The sequence below is a fragment of the Cavia porcellus genome, unplaced genomic scaffold (genome assembly GCF_034190915.1).
Source record: "Cavia porcellus strain 051 isolate PalLab524CR breed Dunkin Hartley unplaced genomic scaffold, mCavPor4.1 scaffold_26, whole genome shotgun sequence".
NCBI classification, from domain to species: Eukaryota; Metazoa; Chordata; class Mammalia; order Rodentia; family Caviidae; genus Cavia; species Cavia porcellus.
Window position 1 is genome coordinate 29371811 of NW_026947509.1, and position 23663 is coordinate 29395473.

General features: G+C 51.1%; 1 protein-coding gene across 3 annotated transcripts in view; it reads right to left on the reverse strand.

The window, feature by feature from the left end:
* Traf3ip1 (TRAF3 interacting protein 1) overlaps positions 1–22106 on the reverse strand; it is a 36370-nt gene extending 14264 nt beyond the window's left edge. The window contains exons 1-14 of one of the 3 annotated variants that reach the window (XM_023566901.2): positions 21925–22062; positions 21393–21546; positions 18829–18897; positions 18253–18414; positions 16910–17053; positions 16408–16836; positions 13941–14012; positions 12931–13006; positions 5457–5477; positions 4340–4436; positions 3663–3746; positions 3126–3249; positions 2877–2913; positions 363–439 (exon numbers count right to left, since the gene is read on the reverse strand). In XM_023566901.2, the coding sequence (XP_023422669.1) occupies positions 363–439; positions 2877–2913; positions 3126–3249; positions 3663–3746; positions 4340–4436; positions 5457–5477; positions 12931–13006; positions 13941–14012; positions 16408–16836; positions 16910–17053; positions 18253–18414; positions 18829–18888 (1383 nt within the window). In that variant the 5' untranslated portion in view covers positions 18889–18897; positions 21393–21546; positions 21925–22062. Of the gene's footprint in view, positions 1–362; positions 440–2876; positions 2914–3125; positions 3250–3662; positions 3747–4339; positions 4437–5456; positions 5478–12930; positions 13007–13940; positions 14013–16407; positions 16837–16909; positions 17054–18252; positions 18415–18828; positions 18898–20775; positions 20912–21392; positions 21547–21924 lie in introns of those variants that run through there. The other 2 variants (XM_003474571.4, XM_063237024.1) reach the window with 2 other exon arrangements.
* Positions 22107–23663: the final 1557 nt, after the last annotated feature.

Below are 23663 nucleotides of genomic sequence, written 5' to 3' on the forward strand. Positions count from 1 at the left end.
CTGCAGTCACTGCCCCACTGTGCACACAGGGGCTGGTGCACAGAGGCAGGGCCGGCAGCCACAGGGAATAGGCTCCCCTTGCTCAGCTCTGGTCAAGAGGAATGGCAGGGAACAGGCCCCAGGCTCCTACACTCAGCTCCAGGCAGATGGAGCTGCAGGGAACAGGCCTGTAGCTCCCCGAACTCAGCTCCAGGCAGGTGCCGTCATCACCTACTGGATGCAGGGGCCCAACCTCCCCGCTGGAGCAGTGAGGGTGAGCACCACTGGCAGTGATGCAACCGGAGTCACTCCTCATTCTGAAGAGTGAATGTGGGAGATGACTGCGGAAGGAAGGGCCAGCGTGCTTGGACACCATTCCATACCTTCTCTCCAGCTCTGGGGGCCAGCTGCAACTTCTCATAATCCTTCTTTGTCTCCAAAATCTTTTTCACAAGTCCACCTGTTGAAAATAAGTGGTTTTATGTTAAAGCTTATCCTTTAAGCCCCAGATGCGGACCAACTAGGTAGGAGGATGTGAGAACACTGACCTTATCCTCTCTCTTCCAGACTGAAACAGTTCCATAACCTCTGTTTGATAAAAACAGTGTGTGACAGAAGGGTGCGACAGGTGATGGCAGAAACTAACTATAAAACTTCAAAATAAGGGGCCGGGGATCTAGCTCAATGGCATAACTGCCCACCTGACAAGCTTGAGTTCAATCCCTCGTACCAAAAAATAAAAATAAATAAATAAAATTTCAAAATTCCAGGGAAATCAACAGTCTGAAAGATGGAAAGCATTGGAAACAGAAACTTCCTATTTCCAAAAACTAAGGAGAAATGTAGACTGCACCCCAAAAATACCACTAGCTATTGCAAACAGATATAATTCTGAACTGTTTCTAAGTGCTAATACTGCTTTTAAATTGGGACAAAACACTGAATTGCTTTTACAATTACTGGCAGGGCAAATATCATATGTAAATCATTTTCTTAAAATGATTGTGTAGCTCAGTGATAGAGTGAGGGCTTAACGCACAGGAGGCCTTGGGGTGTGCATGTGATTTCCAAGCACCAATCAGGATGAGATGCCACATGAGAAGGACCAGGAAGCCAAGAAGAGGGATGAAAATTACCACTTAATATTGCAGTGGAATAGAGGTCAGCACAGACTTTCAAGTAAAGAGCAAAAAGCAAGACAGAGCCAAGGGTGGGTAGTGATAAATGCACACACACACATATTTACACATCCTCACCATTATTTTTACTGCTGCCTACAGCGGGCACCGGAACATGAGGTGGAAGAGACAGAGGTCAAAGCCCCAAACTCCCCATCTTGTTCTCTGGTGCTGACTTTAAAGCCACATGAATGTTTCACATGAATAAAAAAAATTATAAACATTAATGAAAACACCCAAAAGGAAATTAATCTTAAGACTGTCACACTGGGAGGCACAGGCTAGTGGAGAATTCTATCATAACTTTCAAGCCCAGTGACTGCCTGCATGTCCCCGCTAGGAAGTCCACTAGTCTCACCACAAGTGCCTCATGGGACAAAGCACTCCAACACCTGACCCTGCTGGGGCCAGGACTGTGGCACGAGGGTGAGGGGCCACACTTAAGACCAGAGGGTGAGGACAGAGCCCCTGAACCCTGAATCTGGCTGCAAATCCAAGCAGGGGTTCAGGGTATACTTCCTCACAGCCAGGCACAGCTCTGTCCGTGTCCAGGCTCAGCCTCCGCCATGCAGCTGGGTACCCAAAGCCTGCACCAGAGGAAGGGAGCATGCCTTCCTGTCCCCTTCACTGGAAGTAGCATCTGCAGGACCCTGGAGACAGGGCCCACCTATGGCCTGCCAGACAGCCTGAGCCTGAGTAGGGCTCCTGCACAGGGCTGAGAGAAGGAGAACTTGGGGAGGCAGCAGACTGAGAGACTCAGACCTGGGGATCGGCCATCACGCACACAGGCCACTGGGGTGAGTGTGATAGGCGACCAGGTCAGCTGACTGCAGCACAGTGACCTGGCGCACACCCAGTGCATGATTCAAAGACACGAACAACAGGAACAATGGTCACCTGATGACGCCCAGGAACTGTCCTTTTGTGGACACCAGGAGCTCAGTTATGCTATTTCCAAAGGGCCCCACCCAGAGAGCTGCACCCGAGATCTTCCAGGATGAAGGCTGGGAGGAGTGGAGCAGGACAAGGGGACTCAGAACACACACGCCGCAGTCACTGCTGCCACGCAGCAATGGACTCGACTGCCTTCTCCACGTGGAAAAAGCACCAGGAGCCAAGCTGCTATGCCTCAGGTATCGAGAAGCCATTGCTTCTCATGAGTTTGGTGACATGACCTTCACTTGAGGTAACACAGTTTCCTCTTCTCCCCATGAAGCCACTGCTAACAGATTATTTTCCTCCTGTCCCAGATCCTGCCCTCCCTTGGGCTCTCCATGAACTCAGTCATGTGCTGACGTATAAACTGTGGCTCCTGGCAGCTCCTTTCCCCCATCAGGAGTGTGGGCTGCACCTGACCCCGGCATTGTGCAGTCATCCCTGTCTTCTTCACCCCACGGCCCTCCCTCTGGAGTTCCACAAGCTGTACTGGACACAGCAGTAGGGCCTAGGCAGGACCTCAGGGAGCCAGCCTGCAGCTCCCCAGGTTAAGCACCCTGGTGCTTCTCTGAGCCCCATGGTACCTCCCGGGCCCGAGGTGGGCAGCAGCACCCCTCGTGGACCACACTCTGTTGGGGAGAGCCCAGCACAGCCCAGGGCCCCCACACAGCTGCTCTCAGCCCGACCGCAGGTATCAGACACTTCCAAAGTGCTATGCAGGAGTCACACATGTGTGCACAAACACACGCATGCAACACACACATATGTGGTGGCAGGACTCACCGTGCTTCTCGTCATCCTCTAGATCTGCTGCTGGCACCTGAGAAGGAGCAGGAGGGAGAAAGAAGACTCAGGGGCTGAACTCACACAATGCAATCATTTCTGTACATCACCAAAAAGGCACAACATAATCCAAGAAGGCAGAAAGCTAACTGTGTAGTCGGGGAAACTGCCTACACAGCCCCACAAGCTGGAATTCTAACAGTGTGTTCAAACAGAATTACTAGACGCTCTACCATCTGGCAAACTAACCACTTCAATCTCCGACATTTCAGTGAGTGGAGGGGCAGCTTCTACCACAAAATGCTCGTCTTCCTCGTTGTCAGAAACCTGGGAATCTATGATCACGCTGGCCACGGTTTTACCACTCCCTATCCTGGGCAAGAAGAAAAGATAAGATGTTAGAAACGCCACATTGGCGCAGTTCTCATCCAGCCATTATCGGCGAGGAGTTTAACCACCACTGCACCACCACCACCAGAGGGGACGTGGGTAGAAGGAAGGCTCTGGGCCATACTAAGGGCCTGCCCTCCTCACCCCTGCAGCCGCCTTCTAAGGGAGCAGAAGAATAGAGCCTAACATCTCCCACTGTGTTTCAGGACTGAATCGCCTATATACGGACACACCTTTCCAGTGCGCCATCAGAAACACACACTGCCTCCTCTTCTCCCCAACAGCAAGTTTTCCCGGCACACAGGGCACCCCACCCATCTCAGCATAGGCCCAGGCCTCAGTCCCAGGCTCATGGGCCCTCATCCATCCCCCACCCGCTGCCTACCACCCTCTCACCTGTCTACCGTTAACACCTCCACACTCTCCTGTCGGCGGATCCGGGGAGGCGCTGGCCTTGCACTGCCTGGCCGGGGTGGTCTCCTAAAACCAGACGTGGGACAACAAAAGAAGAACACAGAGCATGCGTCAGAGTGGATCCAGGCCAGCACTGACTCCCATTCACGGGTGAGCTGGGAAGCCCTGACCAGTACACCATGTCCATGGGCAAAACTCAAGGCCACTCAGCCACAGCGGTGCATGCCCCAGGGTCTGCACAATGCCCCCCACACACTTACAAACCCAGATGTGGAAGATTATCTAGGTAGGGTTTAGGGTTTTTTTCTTTGTTTTTTGTTTTTGTTTTATTGCTTTTTGGCAGTACTGGAGATTGAATCCTGGGCCTTCACACTGAGCTAACTCCCAGTCCTTTTAAAATCTGTTACTTATTTTGAAACAGAGCCTTGGTAAATCATTAAGTTATCCAGATTGCCTCAAACCTCAGATACTCCTGCCTCAGCCTCCCACAGTGCTGGGATTACTGGCGTGTGCTACCATTCCCAGCCATTTCCTGCTTTCTTTTTACAAATAATTCCTCATAACTTTTCACAAGCACTGAATCAATAGTGAATGGTACAGTGTAAAGCCTCACAGCTAGGTGCCACCACTCTGCCCATGCAGCAAGCCACCACACAGACCTGGCACCAGAAGGAAGCTCAGTGGGGACTTCAGGGATCTCTGACACTGCAGACTTCTCCGGGGCAGGAGGCCCAGGTCTAGGCCCAGCTTCTCCTTCTAAACAGGCAACAATGCAGTCAGCAATTCAGAGAAAATGAGCAATATTTTACTGTTTAATTCCATATTAACACAAATAGAGTCAGTGATTTAAACATAAATGTTAATTCCAATATCCAATGCAAATGCAAATACTTGAAAAGGCAGCAATCATGTAACTGCAAACATGAATGAGCTGTTCTCTCATCCATCATCACCCATCATCCACCTGTGCCCTGCATTGAGCAGACAGAAGGTAAAACTTGTCTGCTCTCTAAATATGATGACGATCTGGGGACATGGGTATGCTCAAATACAAACCAGTTCAGTCACTTGGGAAATAAAATGTAAAAGGCAGGTCCATCAGCTCAGCAATTTATCTTACAGGAAATACACTGAGAAACGAACATGGACAGGCATGAGCGTCCACCTGTGAGATGCTCAGCAGCACCGCTGACAGCAGCGACAACCAGATACAGGAAGCTACAGGGCTGTCACACACGGAGCTTCTGTGTAAAACAGTGCCACTGTTCTACTGTAACTAACAGTGTCACCCAGTAACACATCTAACAATCACACAGAAACTTTTGGGGTCCTGCTAAGATGTTCCTCTACATTACAAGCAGTGGAATTACCAGTGCTTTTTCTTCCTCATATTTTTTGTGTTTTAAAAATGTTCTATACTGGTGATGGCCACATTGTTTTAGCAGTCTAAACACAGCTTTCTCCAGCTTGATGAAAAGCTTTACTCAAAAAGCAAGCCACAAGCCCAAACCAGGATGAATTTATTCTATTTAAAAAAAAAAAAAAAAAACTTATACTTCAGAAAGTCACAAAAACAATCAGAATTTAAATGCTGGAAACATAGCTTACTGTGAAAAATCCTGAAATGCAGCATTTTCAGGATTAAAACTTGAAACATAACTCTTATACTTCCCTCACTCACAGTCACCGGTGGTGCAGTGCACAGCATGGGGTGGGCACACGTTCACGTCTGCACACACACACAGGACCACACCAGCATACCACGGCCACACTTACCTGCATCGCTGGCAGAGTCACCTAAAAATAAATCACAAAAAAATAGTTACTCCATCAGTCTTGAGATACTACAGGATCTGAATGGAATCAGAGGAAACGCACGTGTGTGACTTCAGACGAGGGAGCAAAGGGCGCTTCCTCAGCCTCTTTCTGGCATCCCCCTGCCCTCACACACCATTCTTTTCCACTGTAAATCACAAAACAGCACATAAAAACTGGCAGTGGGGACAGGAAGAGTCTATCACAGGAGCAAATTAAGCACACAATGAGATAAGCTGGTGCAGCCAGGAAGCCAAGGAAAACCGCATTAGAGGCAGTGGACAGCTGGACACCGCTGAGCCTGCACGGTGAACATCCAGGTTCCTGGAAAGATTCAAGAGGAACCCCACAGCTCCACATGCCCCTGAGAGTCCCAGCACAGTCTCTCTGCCCTTCCACCGGGATCCTTTCTCCTTAAGTACCACCCCTGGGGACAGCATGCCCACACAGTCACAGCAGGTGAGCAGCAGCATGAGGGGAAGAGTGACAATCTTGGTGTTACTCTCAAAATACAGAGTGGCTCTTGCAGGAAGACCAGCGTGACATGGGCTCCACAACAGCCAGGGATGCCATAGGGGGCGAGAAGACACGCTCATGCACGCACCACCTCCAGACACAGAGGGGAACCAGAGGACCCATAGGCACACAGGAAGCATAATCCTAGGCCACCTTGGTTCTGTGTCCTTGTGAGAGGACTTCCTGGGAGCACCACTGCTGAGAGCACCCACAGAGGCTGGCTGGGGAAGCCAGGGCTCATGGAGCAGCCTCCAGAGGGCACCCCCTGGAGGACAGCACAAAGGCGGCAGCAAGGTGAGGAAGGGGCTGGAGAACAGGCTCTAGGGCAGAACACCATGGAAACCAGCAGCAGCTGGCAGGTGGCCTCAGAGGCCTCAGATGGGCACAGGAGTGCTGTGGACAGAAGAAGATTCTGTTTAGCACCAGACAGGTTCTAAACTCCAGGGCCACGGCCTGGGGCCCTGAGGCACTTGAGAAGCTAATTCAATTATGAGGCCATGACCAGAAAGCAAGCAAGCATGGATATCTATCCATCTTCTATGCATCTTCTTCTCCAGCACAGCAGACCTAGGCCCCGAGGCACAGTGCCCTTCCACCTCCCAGCCAGGGCCCGCTATACCACAAGCCTGCTCTCCCCTAGCCCTGGAGCCCTGCTCACTCCTCTCCTCTGGACCATTCAGCCTCCCAAATTAACACAGTGCCTTAGAAAATCTTAAATGATGACATCACTCCTAAAGACACCCCTGCTCTTAGTCTGAAGGCTAATGGCCCTAACTGGCCACACGAAGTCCTCTCCACTCCCCCATCCACCCCCAATGTCTGCACTATGCCACCCAGCCATCACCTAAAGCATCCCCTCAGGGCTTCTTCCTGTCCAGCCAGTCCCCACCAGCCATCCAAGACCCCAGGTCACCACACCGTTCCTCCATCCAGACTTGCTGCCTGGGTCTCCATTTCATCTCTGCCACCTTCTCCTAGCTGTGTGCTGGCACCAGCAGGGCAGGAAGCCAGCCTAACTGCTCCCAGCCTTGGGCTAGACACATATTGGGACCTCTACACACATCCTCTGTAGGGATGCATGGACCACATCAGCCCTCACATGGCAGAGCCACACCTGCCCAGAGTGAGGTGCGGACACCTGCAGGCTCAGACAGAGCCCTGGGTCCTAAGCCACCCACAAAGGCACCTACCAGAGCTCCCACAAGCTGAGAGAGAAGCTGAAGTAGAATCAGACCCAGAGACGCTGCCGGAACAGCTTAGAGAGAAAGTACACAGCTATCACCTTCAGGCTGGGGGGTGTAGCCTGCCTGGAGGGGTAGGTTGCCCAAGGAGCACCCTCAAGGACACCCTTGTCATGACAGCTGCCATGCTACCTCACTAGGAAGCAAGTGGGCACACAGGGGATCCCTCTGCTACCAGCCCTGGCCCTGGCACTGCCTGTCACACAGAGGCAGAAGCCACGCCTCACCAGGAACAGAGACCTCGATGAGGACAGGTACCTGATGGGCACCAATCTGGGGACTCGGCATCTTCCCACCTGCATGCTCAGGTCACTCCCACCTCCCTGCCTCACTGTGGGGTTGGTTTGGCATTCCAACAACACAGACTGGCTGCATTAGCATCTGAAACACCATCTGAGCTGGCACCAGCTTCCCAGTTCCCAACACAAAGTAGTTTTAAGATGGGCCTTAGGACCACATGCAAAGACCTGGACTACACAAGCACACCTCTCACCTACATCCCCCACACCACACCGTCCCTGAGCACCTACAAAGGCAGCTTTTGAAGGCTCACCTAGAAAGTGCTCCCTCGACCTGGCTCTGGGAATGGGGGCAAGGCTGTGCCCAGCACTGTGTGAGTCCACAGAGCATAGGCAGAAACACGCACCCCTACCATTCACTCATGGAGCTACATGGACACAACAGTCTCCATCCGCACCCCAAAGCCAGGCCAAAGCTCCCAGTAAGCACTCACTTCCGGAGGAAAAGAAAAAAATTTCTTTTGGTCTTTTTGAGACACGGTCCTGCCATGCAATTCAGGCTGGCCTTGGGCTCACTCAGTAGCCCAGGCTGATCTTGAACTAGCAAGGATCCTCCTGCCTCAGCCTCCCAAGTGCTGGGATTATAGGAGTGCACCACCTTGCCCGGCTCAAGAAAAATATTTTTGTCACAGTGCCAGACATACTGAAAAGCCCCTGAATGCCTGTCTACTCTTTCCTGACTAATGTTCCAAAGTTTACAAAAATAGAAGATTATCTAATGCTTGAAAAATAAAATATCTTCCTATTACCAAGCAAAAAGGGAAGGGAGGTACTCAAGACAAGGATCTGAATCAAGGCAGAACCAAGAGCTAGAAAACCAACTACCATCAGAGGACCTAGCCTTCTCCATGGAGGGAAAACTGACCTGAAAAACACTCCTGCTCCTGAAACCCAATCTCAGTTCTTCAAACTATTCAAAGAATAGTTTACATCAGAATCAACCTGTCAGTACCTACCACGTCATTGCTTTATTTATGTACAAGAATTACATAAAAATAGACAACATAGTTTTGCGAGAAAATTTTTTCAACTCTAAAAATGATGCTGACTTAAACAACAGCAAAGAGATCATTACTTCTGGTTTTTTATAGAGAACACCAAAGAATAAACACGAAATATGGAGCACTAAAAATAAACACAAGTGGGGAAGTTACAGATGATCAATTTTAGAACAAAGCCCCCTAACGATTTTAAATTATTACGTGTGATTTTGGAGTGTTAGCTTTTCTCTGCTTTCCACAAAACCCAGTGTCACAGTAAACAGACACACGCAAAGCTTTGTCAGCAGTCAGATGATGTTCTGGGGTTTTCCTGCTGCGTTTTCTTCCGGCAGTGCTGTGATTCAACCCAGAGCCCAGGGCATAGAGCTGCACCTTCTGGCCCATGTGACTCACACAATTTTACCTTTTTGAAATTCTAGTGGTAATTTTAAGTAGCTCTTTAATGAGTTCACAGAAACAGAACATAAAAACAGAGTGTTCACCAAGAATACCACAGTCAGAGCCAGCCATGGCGTGCACACTTGGAAACCAGAGCTACTTAGGAGGCTGAGGCAAGGGGATGGCAAGTTCAGCCACCTGGACAACTTGGGGAGACCTCGCCTCAAGACAGCAGCGTGAAGAGGGCTGGGGAGAGGCCCGGCATGCTCTGGGTTGAATCTGCAGCACTAGAAAGAAGATGACAGTGCACCCACCCCCATGCATGGAGGGCAGATGGCGCAGTCTATGGGCTGAGCCCCTCAAAAGACTGAACAATCCATTTGTAAAAATTACAATCACAGAACAAGCAACACCTACACACTGCGTGTTCCTTGGACTGCCCCTGTGACCAGGCGGGTACTCGGGTGAGGACAAGAGCCTTCCTGAGCGAGCTCGGGCCCACACTGGTGCTCAGCCATGTCGCCCTGGAGCGGTATCTCCCGGCCTGAGTCGTGGTCCCCTGCCTCTCAGAGCCCTTGAAGTCACCATGTGCTCCAAGCAACAGACCAAATCCAGCCCCATCACCACTGCCAACCCTCAGCCATCCACCGGACAGCCCTCAATGCCACCACAGTCATCTTAGTGTCTGCTAGTGGACTGGGCAAACCTCCCCTGTGATGAGTTGCAGCTCAGTGAGACCAAACTGCCTGTATTTTTATAACATAAAATCTTTCTGGAACAATGAAAACGTAGTCTGGGTTTCAGATACGCTTGGAAAATAATTTTGTTCAGTGAGACAAGAATTTTTGTGGCTGCTTCTATTACGTTGTGTTTTTTGAGCAGTATGCTGAGGCAGAAATAAACTGTCAGGTCCTTTTAACATCCTTTTAAATCACTCACAAAAGCAAACAGCTAGGTGAGGCCAGTGCGGTGAAATCAGGAACTACTCCATGCATGGGGAGCTTCGTGGGGGTAAGCTGCACTGCTCTTCTTTCCTGTATTTTTCACAGTAAAAAACTTAATAAAACAAAAAGCAAACAAAGAACTAAGCCACCAAAAAAAAAAATACAGCTGAATGACGCAGAAAAACTTGAAACCATCAAATGCCCACAGGAGAGCACATGGCTCCCACTGGAGAAGTGAACCTGGCTATGAAGCCTGAGAGCCAGGTGAAAGTACAGGACTAAAGCGCCCCGAGGCAACGCTGAGCACAGCAGCACTGGGGCCAGGCCAGGGTGGGGCCCAGCGCAGATCCCTTGTCCTTGTAGGCTCTGCAAGGCCCCCACTTTGAAAGCACAAGCCACGCTCTACCCCTAGTTACCCAGAGGCAATTGGCACAGGACCTGTGGCTGTGGGTCACTCAGTGAGAGACACTGAGGAACAACATGGACACGAGTGGACGCTGAAGCTACAAGTCCATCACACAACAGGACTGATCACCAGTAGCACCCGGGGCAGCGCAGACACAGGCCTCACCCCCAGGTGACATCGGGTCTCTTCCCATCAATAGAAACCCTAGAGAGAAAGAGGGTTGTACTTGCTGAAACCACACCCTTGTTATTTTCATGCCTGGAGGTTACATCTATGAGAAGCCCAGAAGATGCCTACAGTTCTCGTTTAACAACCATGTCCCGCCTGGAGCCAGCTCTGCCTCCCCAACCCTGCGGCTGTCAGGTGAACTAAAGTGCCCTGTCATAAACAGGGTGTGCTGGAGGCTGCCTGTGCACCTGGCATCTCATTTGCTCTCTGGAAGGTACATGCGGCTCCAAGAGGCCACCAGACCCCACTCCAGGGTAGGAGGGGAGGGGCTCAGACATGGAGTCCTGATGACAGACAGCGCCACCTGGCTGCACTCTGTAGCAGGCCACCCTCAGGCTATCTGCAGTGCCCCCTGCCTCTCCTGGCTGCTGCTTTCCACACAGGAGCCCAAAGACCAGAAAAGGTCTGGAAAAACTAAATTTTGACAAAACGAGGCTGATTGGTAACATGCACACATGATTCTGAGCAGGGAGAAATCCGTCCAGCCATCTGGCCACCATGTACTGCTATAGGTCTCAGCAGGCCTCTGCCACCATCCAGCTTGGACTGAATCACCTCCAGAGGCTTCCATACCAAGGCAAGAGCAGAGGCCGCCAGTGAGCATCTCAGGCAGAGCTGTGAACAGAGCTGTGCTTATCATTTGAAGAGTTCCGGTGTTTCCCATGAAGCCAGAGACTGGAGTGACCACTATTGCTCTGAGGATTACCCCAGCCAGGTGCCAACACCCCATTCTCAGGCTAGGATGCAACGCAAGGGACAGGACAACTCCCACTGCGTGCTATGAGCGTGGTGGGCAGCATCTTGGAGGGCAGAGCTAAGAACATCCAGTTTGATTTTACCCCTGGCCTCTGTGGGTCTCCCTGACCTCAGGTCTGTCTGTCCCACTGCCCATCCGCACCCCACCCAAGTATTTCACAGACCTCTCAGGCTTGATGTGTCCCAGAGTTCTGAGCTGTCCTCTAAGCCTGCCATTTCAGCAGGTGATACCACATAGGTGCCCAGAACCCTCAAGTGGGTCTTTCTGGCTCTTTCCCTTTCTAACAAGCGGCACCCAAGACATCAGCACAGCTGTCACCTCCACCGTGAGAACCCCCGAAACCCCAACTGCTCTCTCCACAGATGCTGGGCCCTGTCTCATTCGGACACCACCCACTCTGTACTGTCCTCTGGCCTCCACCCCTGCCCTTGGTTTCAAAGACACGGTCCTAATCTGTAAAAGTCAGGTCAAATCTTGTCTCTCTCCTGCCTCCCCCAACACAGGCCCTCTGCTCACAGTTCCTACAGAGCACACAACCTGCTGGTGCAGCCCCTTCTCCTTCAGTGCTGGGCTTCCTGCCACACACAGAGGCCAGCTTACACCAACTCAGGCCTCTGCTCGGGGTCCAAGACCCCCGCAGGCCCTCATCTCCCCAGTCAGCTCTTTGTGCAGACACCCTGACTCACTAAAGCCCTCCTGCTGCCTCCCCACTCCCTACTTCTCTTGGTTTTGTTTTCTTTCAAGACTCATTGATGACTAACATAGATGTGTGGCTCCTGGTTGCCTTTATGATGAAAGGACAGCGGGGGGAGACATTGATAAAGCTCCTGACACCCAAAAACGCATAACTGCACTATTAATTCCATTTCCTGTTGTTCGACAATGAAACCAGCATGTTGTCAAAACCCTGGAGTAGGGCAAGCGAGGGGTCAGAGTGCCAGCGGCCTGGGGCAAAGACTGAAGACTGCGCGATACTCACACCTAGGGCCTGCGATGACCCCACTGGGTGCCTCGCCACTGGCAGTATGGAAAGGGGACCAGGCTTCGACAAGAGGCTGCACCCACACCTTGCTTACCATAAGCAAAGGCGGAACTCACTGCATGGGCTTCACTGCCAACCACTGCCTTCATGCCACACTGCTCATTCATGTAGTGACAAAAAGTAACTTCCAGCCTCAACTGCAGAGGAGCCTCCAGCAGCACCTCCCCCCGCTCCTCGCCTGGCTCTGGTTTGTGTGCAGCTCTGTTATATCCAGGTCGAATCCTCACATAAACCCCAGCCAGGCTTGCAAGCTCAGCTTTTCCCAGCACCCCAATGCTAATGTGTACCAATTTTATAAACTTGTAGCCATCACTGGCCTCTATGCTCTGACTCCGGCAGGCACCAGGGGGAAATTTAATCTACCATAACCCTGGATGACTGACAAACATTTCTGTAAAATGAAAATGTAATCACACTCTAACAATCCCAACACAGACCTCCAGCAAAGGGAGGCCACTTTGCTCCTGGTGATGTGATTTTGTACACGCACACACACGCTCCCATGCGTGTGTAAGAGCGACAGAGCTTTCTTATTTCTACACAGACTGCTCATTCCCGGCTCTTGTGAACAGGCAAAGAAACCGAGAGCTGGTCTCCCGCTATGCACACCACTGCTTGCGTACCTTCCACGGAATTTTTGGATCGCTGTTTCAAAGTTTTTGAGGGCAACGACCTGGATGCTCTGTTGGAAACCTCAACCTTAAAGCAAAGAAAGTGAAAAAGAATTAATGGGTGCATTCCACAACAGAATGGTTAAAGACTTGTCAGGCTCTGTGATATGCCACAGTTTGGGAACCACGCTGTACCGCAGCAGCTTTCTCCCTGCGATCAGCACCGGGTGCTCTTGCACACACTGAGAGGGCCAGACCGCCTCACCAAACAAGCGTCCTCACACAAGTGAAGACGCCTTATACAGTCTATCACTGACCAAGCCGCTGGTCAGTAACAGTAAGCACCTGGGGGGAAACTCTGCCCGTGTTCAGCGGAGCCCAGGCCTGAGGAAATGGCACATGGCTGGCCTCACTGTTGATCCCACCAGGAGCAGCCGCATGCTCCCTGCAGTCTCCCAGCAGATTTGGCTGCCCCAGCTCCTCTTGGGGCCCAGCAGACTCGGCTGCCCCAGCTCCCCATGAGGCCCTCTGGATGAGGATAGTGTGCTCTCTCCCTCCCAAGGCCTCTCTGCTTGGTGACTGAGTCTGACTGCCAGGACAGCCAGGCGGCCATGACAGGCCACAGCCACACCTTGGCCACCAGAAACGCACTGGAGTGACCCAGACAGATTAGGTAGAGTACAGTGGAGTCCCACCAAGCCCCCGTGGCCTGTTAGCCTGGGAACTCCATCCTCTCCCAGGCTCACCCAACTGCCACCTCCATCCACACCCCCAAGTAATCTCGGGTCCCTTTGTGCCCTATACACCACGCCAGTCAGACAAAAAAACCAGCCCATCTGTCTCACCAGGTGAGAAACTATGGAAATCACTGCTTTTATCACATGATAAAGGGCACTGCTCATTGTGTGAGCCCACATCATGCCCCCCCTCCTCCTCTGTGTTCTCGAGCAGAGGACACAGCATTCGCTACAGCAGCTCAACTGTGAGCAGCATCTCCCAAAACCGCATCTGTCGCAGTTTACCTCTGTTTCCGCTTGGGAGTCTTTGGCAAGTCCATCAGACAGCTTCTTGGGCATCTCCCCAGAGCTTGATAACTATAAAAAAAAAAAAAAAAATTCAAACTTAGAATTACCTAAACCTGTAACATCTAAAGAAGTTAACATCTAAATGTATGCCTAGACCTGGTCCATAACACTGACCAGTGCCCACTCCAGACCTGACCGGCAGCCTTGGCCTGCCTGGACTTCCAAGCAAACAGCGAGAGGTATTTCCCTCCAGGATATCAAACACTCCTGTCCCTGAAACCACGAGGAATATGATCACTACAATCCCTACGATCCCTACGATGCCGATGCCAAGAGGAATCTTTAGGAAACACATCCCCGAGAAATGTGGAGTCAGGAAACACAGGAAGGAGTGAACACAAGATCCAGGGCCCACGGGGGCGCTCTTCCTTCTGACAGCCTGGCTTCTCTTGTTGGGGTAACTTTAGAATGGGGTCCTCCATAATAAGCAATCTACAGACTTTAGTCAGGAAACCACCACAAGAATGCCATAACACCTATTTATATCTTAAATTGGCTCTCAGAAGACACATCTGGGTGGAAGGGGCCAGAGCATAATCAAGGAGACGGCAAGGATGAGTCCTCAGCACAAACCTGTCAGACTACATCACTGCAGTCACCCAGCTAGGTGTTGCCTGGCATCGGCTTCCCGAGCCCGGCTGCTTCCCTGGGGACCCATGGCACACCCTCACTCCTGCACCTTCACCCCTCCACTCGCCCTTCTCACAGAAGCCAAGGCAGCCAGGCAAGCAGCACCCACCCTGCTCTCTTCCAGGCAAGAGAGACACAGCGAGGAAGCAGCAACTTGGCCAAGGATGGAGCAAGTGTGCAGGGCAAGATGAGGACCCCAGAGCTAAGTTCACACTGAGACCCGGAGCTGCAGTCCTGCAAGGCACCTCACAGCAGCTTACGTTGCTTCCTCATTCTGACAGAGACCTAGCTGCACCTTCCTGGCCCCAGACATGCACCTCAAAAGCCCTAGACAGACAATACAAGAGGACACAGCAAGGAGGACACAGCAAGGCTGACCTCACTCAGACCCAGCCTCAGATCCCCCAAACAAAACCACTGTCCATACCAGGCTCTACCCATCCCCAGACAACAGTCTCTCTGTCTAGACTTCTACAGGAAGACCCGATCGAAGGCTGTGATGAGGGGCCCTAGAGAGGGGCCCCAGGTCACTCAGGCAGGCACACCTGGAATTGTCCAGACCTCTGCTCCCCCAGCCAGCGGCTGTAACCAGATCTGAGGTCCCACAAGAAGGCCATCTGGAGTTCTGATGTATAGGATGAGTCCCACAAAAGGACATCCCGGCCAGTTATAAGCTCACCTGAAAACTGCACTAAGCAGGAATCACAGCACACTGAGGCCTCCTGGGAGCAGTTCTTAAGCCTGAAAGACCTCAGCGAGGCCCCGTGCACACGAGACCATAGCAGAGGCACAGCCTGAGAATGCCGCTTCCAGTGCTCAGAGAGAAGTGGCTCTGGGCCTCGGAAACCCACAAGCACATTAGGGCCAAGGGAGTATGCAGGCGACTCAAGCACAAGAGCTCAAACCCTGGGATATGCTACTTTTTCTACAAGCCCGGCAGGCAGTCGTCACACTCTAAGCTAAACTCTGTAAGAACAAACACCAGTGATACTTCCTGGCTTCCTGCTCCAAATGAGACCAGATTTCTACAGAGGCTTCGCACGCTACCATCAGTTATCAGCTCCATGCAATGCTTCACAGCCTGGAAGCTCTTATCATCCCTTGTGCTCATCCTCAATTAAATTTTTGCTGTAGACCTACTATGTGCCAGAACTCTATAGGGGTCCAACAGTGAACAGACAAGTGCCGAATCTGGCTTCTCCATTAACGGATACAACAGGGAGACTGGCTGAAAGCTCACTGAGTCCATCTTAAAAACTGTCTGAGACGAGCAGGGCAGCACACACCTGTGATCCCACCACTCAGGAGGCTGAGGCAGGACAGTGAGCTCAAGGCTAGCCTGTACTATGTAGTGAGACTCTTTCTTAAAAAAAAAAAACTGACTGAACAAGACACTGCTATTAATAAATGACAAAAAAAGTTTTAAAATTTAAAAATAACTAAATAAAAATTTAAAAATACAAGCTGGGCATGGTGGCTCACGCCTGTAATCCCAGCACTTGGGAAGCTGAAGAAGGAAGATTATTGTGAGTTTGAGACCATCCGGGGCTACAAAGTGAGCTCAAGGCCAGCCTGAACTGCATGGCAAGATCCTGTCTCAAAAAAGAGAAGTAAACCTGCAAGAAACTGTTGTCTCTTTGGGTTACCACTGGGAATCCCAAACTGCCATGATTTTAAGCCAGCATCAAAGAAAACCAGCTTCCTCATGACACTGCGAAGGAGACAGAAATCACCTCAGAAAGCCACAACTGAGTCGAGCTCCATCGGAACTCACCTTCCTCCCCGGCCGATCCTGCTCCCGGCTCTTCTCCCTCTCAGGGTCCTTGGGGAGCGGCCCATCTCTGTCCCTTGCTCTGTGGTGCTCCCGGTCCCTGGCCCTGTCCCGGTCCTGCTCTCCGCCCCTGTCCCTGTCCCTCTCTCTGCCGCCTTCACTCCTCCTCTCGCGCTCAGCCTCTCGATCACGGTCCTTGTTGCCTCTGTCCCTGTCCCGCTCCCGCTCGGGCTTGGCCCGGTTTTTGGCTCTTTCTCGCTCCCCTTCCCGGTGCTTGTCCCTCCCGGGGTCTCTGTGTCGGGCTCGGTCGCTCTCCTTCATCTTCTCCTTGTCCCTTTCTCTCTCTCTGGGTTTGCTCTCTTCCTTTGCATCTTCTTTCTGTTTTTCATCTCTGCTTGTACTTCGCTCTTTCACTTCGGAGTTCCTTTTCTCCTAAAAATACAAACGCATGATTCACAGAATCACAGAAAGACTCACCCGCGGCCTCACACAACACGCAAATCACCTCTTTCTCCTTCCGCGACTTGGACCCCTCCTCCTTGGCGTGCTTGTTGTCCAGCTCGTGAGACTTCGAGGTCCGCACAGCCTGTCCTCTCGCGTCCCCTTTCTCTCCGGCCAAAACCCTTTTCACGGCGTCATCACTAGAGAGCTGGGCATCCAAACGTCCGGAAATCAAATGCGAGGCAGAAAGGAGATTTGCACATGAAACAAATCTAAACGTCAGTATCCGAAGACAGCACACGGAACAGACCCTCCACCAGTGAAATTCAAAGACTGAAATACTACAAGGAAATGTTATCCTCACAGACAAACACAGTGCCTCTTGACAATCATTACTGATGATCAGCCATTAGCAGCACATGCGTCCAAGCTAATGAACCTTGGTTCGGTTCTGGCAAGTGGCACTGGCAAGTATGGACCTGTGTGTGGTTCAAGGGCAGGAAAGCTGACCCTACTACTCTACAAATCCTTCCCCTCCGACAGGACCACAGCACCCCAGCTGGAAGGCCCTAAAATAGTCTAAGCACATCACACCCATGAGGATAGCTGCTAAAGAGTCCGGAAAAAGAAAAAGACCGATTTATGACCTGGTAATTCCCCTTCTGAGCTTAAGCCCCAAATAACTGAACACTTGAAGAGACATTTCCACACCCCATTCAGAGCAGCTAAAATGTGTACATGACTCCAGTGTCAAAACAGATGAATAGACAAGCAAAATGTGGTCTGTCTGCAAAATGAAATTTTATTTACCCCAAATGAAGGAGGAGATTCTGACCCATGCTACAACACAGATAAGCTTGGAGGACATTATGCCAGTCGCAAGGGACACACATTTCAGTTGCATGCACCATGTAGAGTAGCCTGAACTCACAGTGATGGAAAGGAGAAGGGGGCCACCGGGAGATGGAAAAAGGGGAAAGTAATGCTATCATTTAAGAGACACAGAATCTGTTTTGCAAGATGAATCTGGCAGTGACGGCTACGTAACATCATAAATGTATCTAATGTCACTAAGCTCCACGCTTTAAAATGGTTAAGATGGTAAATCATTCCAGGTATGGTGGCTCATGCCTATAATTCCAAATACTAGGGAGGCTGAGGCAGGAAGATCACAAGTTCAAGGCCAGCCTGAGTGACTTAGTTACTAAGCTACTTCAAAATAAAAGGCACTTGGAATGTATCTCAATAGTAGAGCACCTGGGACTCAATACCCAGTACTTATGTGGAATTTAGCACAATTTTTAAAAAGGAGAGAAATAAAAATTATATGATCTAATTTAAACCCTATCTAATGCAAAGCTCCTCTCTCCAGCATCCCAAAGGCCGCCCAGGCTGCTGCAGGGTTACCTTGTTAAGACAGCACTTTCCAATCATCTGCAGCAGCTCATTGGTTCTCTCAGGCTCGTGCCCAGCCACAATCCGTGCTGGCTTGGCCAGCAAAGGCTCTCCCGAGACCATCACAACCACATCAATGGCCTTCTGCAGGAAGCTGATTTTTGCATCTTTATCCTGAAAGATTTCCATTGAAATTAAATGTCAAACTACCTCAGAAAGTTTGCATTACCAATAGGCACATGATCAATAGGCACAGGATATTCCCTCGTTACATAGACATGTGCCAAACTTAGATTGATCTTCTATACCATGACAAAAGCAGTTCACTAACACTCTCAGTCCAGGTGACGGGGTAGCATTAACTTCAGGTATTAATAATAAATTCTGGTTTTCAACAGATACAAGTAGCAGGACAAGAAGTGGCCAAAGTGAGGAAACGAATGAGAGAGGGCATCTGCCCACTGCTGAGCTCACTGGCCTCGCATCTTGACCATCCCTAAGCATAAATGATGCACACAAGGCCACTCGGCCTCTACACTACCCCACTCACTCGTTAAGGGCCTGCTCAAGAGAAGCCGCACAACCTACCTTGACGTTATCTGACTTCATCTCGGCATCTGTGTAGAGTCCCTTCATGAAACCAGTCATCCTGATCACCTGGGGGAAGACAGAGACCATGGTGAACTTCAGGAGACAGCCACTTCCCTGGCCGTGTCCAGGACTCTGACCACTCCCCTGCCCAGCAAACATCTGAGGGCAAGGGCAGGGCTCTGAGGCTGGCTGTGGGAGAAGACGCAAAGCCCAAGAGGGTGCTCTGGAAGCCACAGGGGGGTGGGCTCAAGGGTGCGGGCCCAGCAACCCAGGATCAGAGGCCATCAGGGGAGCAAAGGAGACATGCAGGAAGTAGTACCTAACCAGAAGCCCTGTTCAAGGGTCCTGAAGTATGGGATGGCAGGAGCCTAAGGCCAGAGAGTCACATGGAGTAGGGGCATTTTGCAACCACGATGGACCACAAAGCCAGCCTAAGGATACAGAAGAGGCCAGACCAGTTCTAACTCAGGGAAGGACCTGACCACCCAACATCGCAAGAGTCAGAGTGCAGGAAAAGGGTTCCAGGAAGGACAGAACCACTCTGCCTGGGCATCCCAAACCAGAAGACCCAGAAGGGTCTTTCTCCTCATTTCTTAGGGACGCCTGTATTCTGTGCCCCACCCATTCTGTTCACTCCCTGCCTGGCCCTCCCCTCAGGCACCTACACCTGAGATGACCCCTATTGCCAGGTTGCACAGGGGCTAATCTCTCTGAGCTTCCTACCCGCACACAACCAAGGTCTGGGTTCTGGAAGACCAGACTTTTCCCAAATGCGTTGGGAACAATCGATACAATTAGTAGCAACAGTATTTCCTACGAAATGAAAAAGCACAGAAAATATCAGGCAGACCCACAAGGTAGGTATGCCTATAAGGATGTGTACAGGGCCAGCTCAAAAGCATTTATTGTAAACCGGTTGTAAAAACAACAGCATTTCCTCTGGAATCAAGCTACAATCAAACTACTTAAGAGCTGTGCTCCTGGGTGTGCGTGCGTGCACACATGTGTTTGCTTATGTTTGTGTGTGTCAGAAGGCAGGAAGAGGTGGCTGCTGGAGAGGATCCTGCACTTAACATGGCTGGAATTTGCTCGCTCTGTCCCTGTGAGCTCTCTTCGGATGCTGGCAGTTTAAACTGTGAGCAGTAACTGTAAGTAACAAGAGACGTTAAAGTCACAGAAGGGACGCTCAGCTTAATGAAAGCAGCAGTCATTTACCTACAGCTAATGTACAGGATTAAGGGATGGCAAGGACCCTTCACAGGAGGCTCTCCACCTACCCTCTGAAATACTTCCCAGTGTGTCCATCGCTGACAACTTTATTAATGAGCTAACAAGCAGGCTATTTATTACTCTATTGGGTCAGAAATTAATTTCAACATCAGATCAGAGAAGTCTGGAGGAAAAGCAGACCTGCCCCTGGGTGGGGGCACACTCCTCCCCGCACACCTGCACACCCGCCCACCAGTCAACTCCTCCTCCTCCAAGGCACCCTCCAATGAACCACACCTGGTACCCGGCAGCCCCATGGGCTGAGCCCACCCCACAGTACCCATGGGACAGGGATGCTCCCTGACCTTCCTCTTCCGTGGACACTTCATCTCATGGGGCTCACAAAAGATCACCGAAGAGGCTTTGGCAGTCTCAGTGGTAAAGGGCCAGGCTCATATCTGAGCTAATTCTCCCTTGCTCGCTCCAAGTCAGGGGTATCTGCCCACCTCCCAGGGCAATGGTGACACAGCACACCGCAAAGTCCTGTCTCTGAAGCCTATCCAGGACACCCTCAGAGGGGAGGCCAACATTCAGTGCAGCTCTGGGATGTGCATTTTTAAGCACAAATCAGGTCTACAATGCAGAGGCACAACTCCAAAGAAGCACACATTGCAAGCTGCAGCAGGAGAGCTGAAATGACTACAGGAAAATCTATGGAAGAGGAAATCACCTAACCTCTTTAAAAAGATGAGAAACAATTCAGGTGTGATGGCACAGGCTCCTAATTTCAGCTAATCAGAAGGCTGAGGCAGGAAGATTTCCAAGTTTAAGGCTGGCCTGGGCAATGTAGAAATATCTTGTCTGGGGCTGGGGATTTAGCTCAGTGGCATAAGCGCCTGCCTTGCAAGCAGGCAGTCATGAGTTCGATCCCTGGTACCAATAAAAAGGAAAAAGACAAAAAAAAAAAAAAAAAAGGAAAAAAGAAAAGAAATACGTTGTCTGAAAATTTTTTTAAAAAAATAAACTGTTTTTTACAAAGGACTTGGAGTGCAGTTCAGGGGTAAATCACTTGCCTAACATGTACAAGACCCTGTGTTCAATCCACAGTACTGAAAAAAAATTTTTTGATACAGTGAAAAAATTTGAGAACCAACATTGAGTGCGACTATGAACCCGGGAAGTCTACAAGTTCAACCTGACTCCTAAGTCCCCAAGGGCACGAGTTCCCCAGTGCACCATGGAAATGGGTGCTGCCACCCGCGACAGTACTGAGTTGCCAAGAACACTGAAAAGACTCCGCTTAACAATGATGTTGGTTGAGCAATCTCTATACCCTCCCCAGCACGACTCACCCAGATACCCTAGCAAACAGGCTTTAGCCGCTGGGACTGAAGACCCCATCCTCCTGGACAGGAAGCGCCACACAGACAACCACTCCCAAGTTCAGGCGAGTTGTGGGGCTATCAACAAACATCACTGCAGTTTACAGCCCTCCTTCCTGGTGCCCTGCAATGGATATGTGCATCTATACGTCCTCACTCAGCACCCAAGCAGTGGTGACCACTGCACCCAGTCAAGGGCATCTAAAAAACAATTCCGCTCTCCCAGGATGTGTGGGGCCACGGCTGCAGACCAACCAGGAGGAGTGTCAGGGGTCAGGGGCAGCACCAGTCGTAGGACCAGCTTAGCCAGCACAAGGCAAGGCCCCGTAGAGCCGCCCGCCGGGAAGCGGGAGACACAACGCCGCCTAAGGGGCAGAGAGGCTCGGGGCTCCCGGGGAAGCCGCAAGGCAGCGCAGAACCCGGCCCGCGGTCCCCTGGGGTGCAGTCACCGGTGCGGGCCCTGCCCCGAGCTCCACCCGCGCCCTGGCCGGCCGGCGCCCACCTCGGTGATGATGTCGTGCAGGTAGCGGAACGGCGGCTTGCTCAGCAGCTTCTCGGTCAGCGGTGGCCTGCGGATCACCCTGCCCAGCGCCTCCTGCGTCCGCCGCACCACGGCCGCGTTCATGGCGGCACCGCAGCCCGCCGGCCCGCGCCCCTCCGCCGCCCCACCGCGCTCCCACCCAGCCCCGGCCCTGGCCCCGTCCCCGGCTTCCCGGCCCCAGGTCCCCGGCCCGCCGCCGCGGCGCGCCCCGCGCCCATCCCACGGTGCACCGCGGCCCGCACGGCGCCTGCGCGGTGGCGGCGCCTGGTCGCCAGGGTTGCGCGGCCATAGCAACGGACGCGCGCGGCACGGTGGGGCCCGGCACACACCAAGCAGCTGTCCTCTTTGGTTCCCCTGACACAGTGTCAGGGATTTCGTGAGGCCCTGGCTAGGGGCGCAGGGGCTACGCTGAGTTATCCCAGGGACGCAGAATAGAAATGCCCTCTCCTGTCTGGTGCTCAGCCTGGCTGCTTGGCAGGTAGCTTTCTCCCTGAGATTCACTCCTCTTCCTGTAAAGCAGGAATATAACGAGCCAGAACTGTGAGAACGAAAACACTGTCTCAAGGACAAAGCTCTGCCCCTGTCCATGCCCCTGCCCCTGCTACAGCTGTTTGTGTTCTGTCCCCCTTGTCTTCTGGGCCTCACACACAGACTGTTGCTTCCGGCAATTTGGGAGCTTCATGGTCTGCTTTGATTTCTTCTAATGAACGCCTTTATAATATATTAATTTGAATTCACTTTTTACCAGTATCAGCCCTCAGCATTCTTGATGTAGGGCTAAACGACCTGTGGTATCAATTTCTGTCTGAAAACCTTTTTTTTTTTTTTTTTTTGAGTCAGAGTCCTATATAGCCCAGGCTGGCCTTGAACTTGCAGTGATCTTCCTGCTTCAGCCTCCCGAATGCTAGGACTACAGGCATGTGCCGCCACACCCAGCATCCATTAGTACTTTTTGCACAGTTCAGCAGGCAATGAATGTGCCGTCTTTTTTGCGCCATCCATGGAAGGCATTTATTATCCTTGAGTGTGGAAAAGGTATAGAAACGACCAATATCATATAGTGTCTTATCCAGAGACACAAATTGGTGTTCTTAGCTTCTTTGTAGGTCCCATACCACCTCTAATAAATTTACTCTCAATATTTATTAAACAAAAACATAGAATTCAGTACTTTGAGGGTGTAATCCATTGTCCGCTATCTTCCATAGTTTTTGAAGGAAATCTTCTGAAATTCCTACCTTTGTTTTTCTGTCTAATGTTTCTGCCTGCCTTCAAGATTTTATTTATTTCACTGGTTTTCCAGAAGTTTTCTCATGACATGTTTATTTGTGAAGTTGTTTGCCCATAATATATATATAGATTTGAGCTACATTTTTGTTTTTTGAGATAGAGCCTTGCTGTGTTGCCCAAGGTGGCCTTACACTGGCCGCCCCCTGCCTCAGCCTTCTCAGTAGCTGGGATAACAAGCAATGTGGAGGGATTTTTTTTACTAGTATTTATATTTTATTATTATGCATAATAACATTCACACATTTTAAGGGTACAGGTTGGTGCATTTCATTAACTATGTATTATCATGTCACAGTCACCCATTCACCATACGGACTAGTTCCTGCAGCCTAACCCTTTTCCTCTTGCCTGTTGGTATCTGTCTTCTCCCCAAGGTCTCATCCGTGCAAAGACTATTCTGGATGGATTCT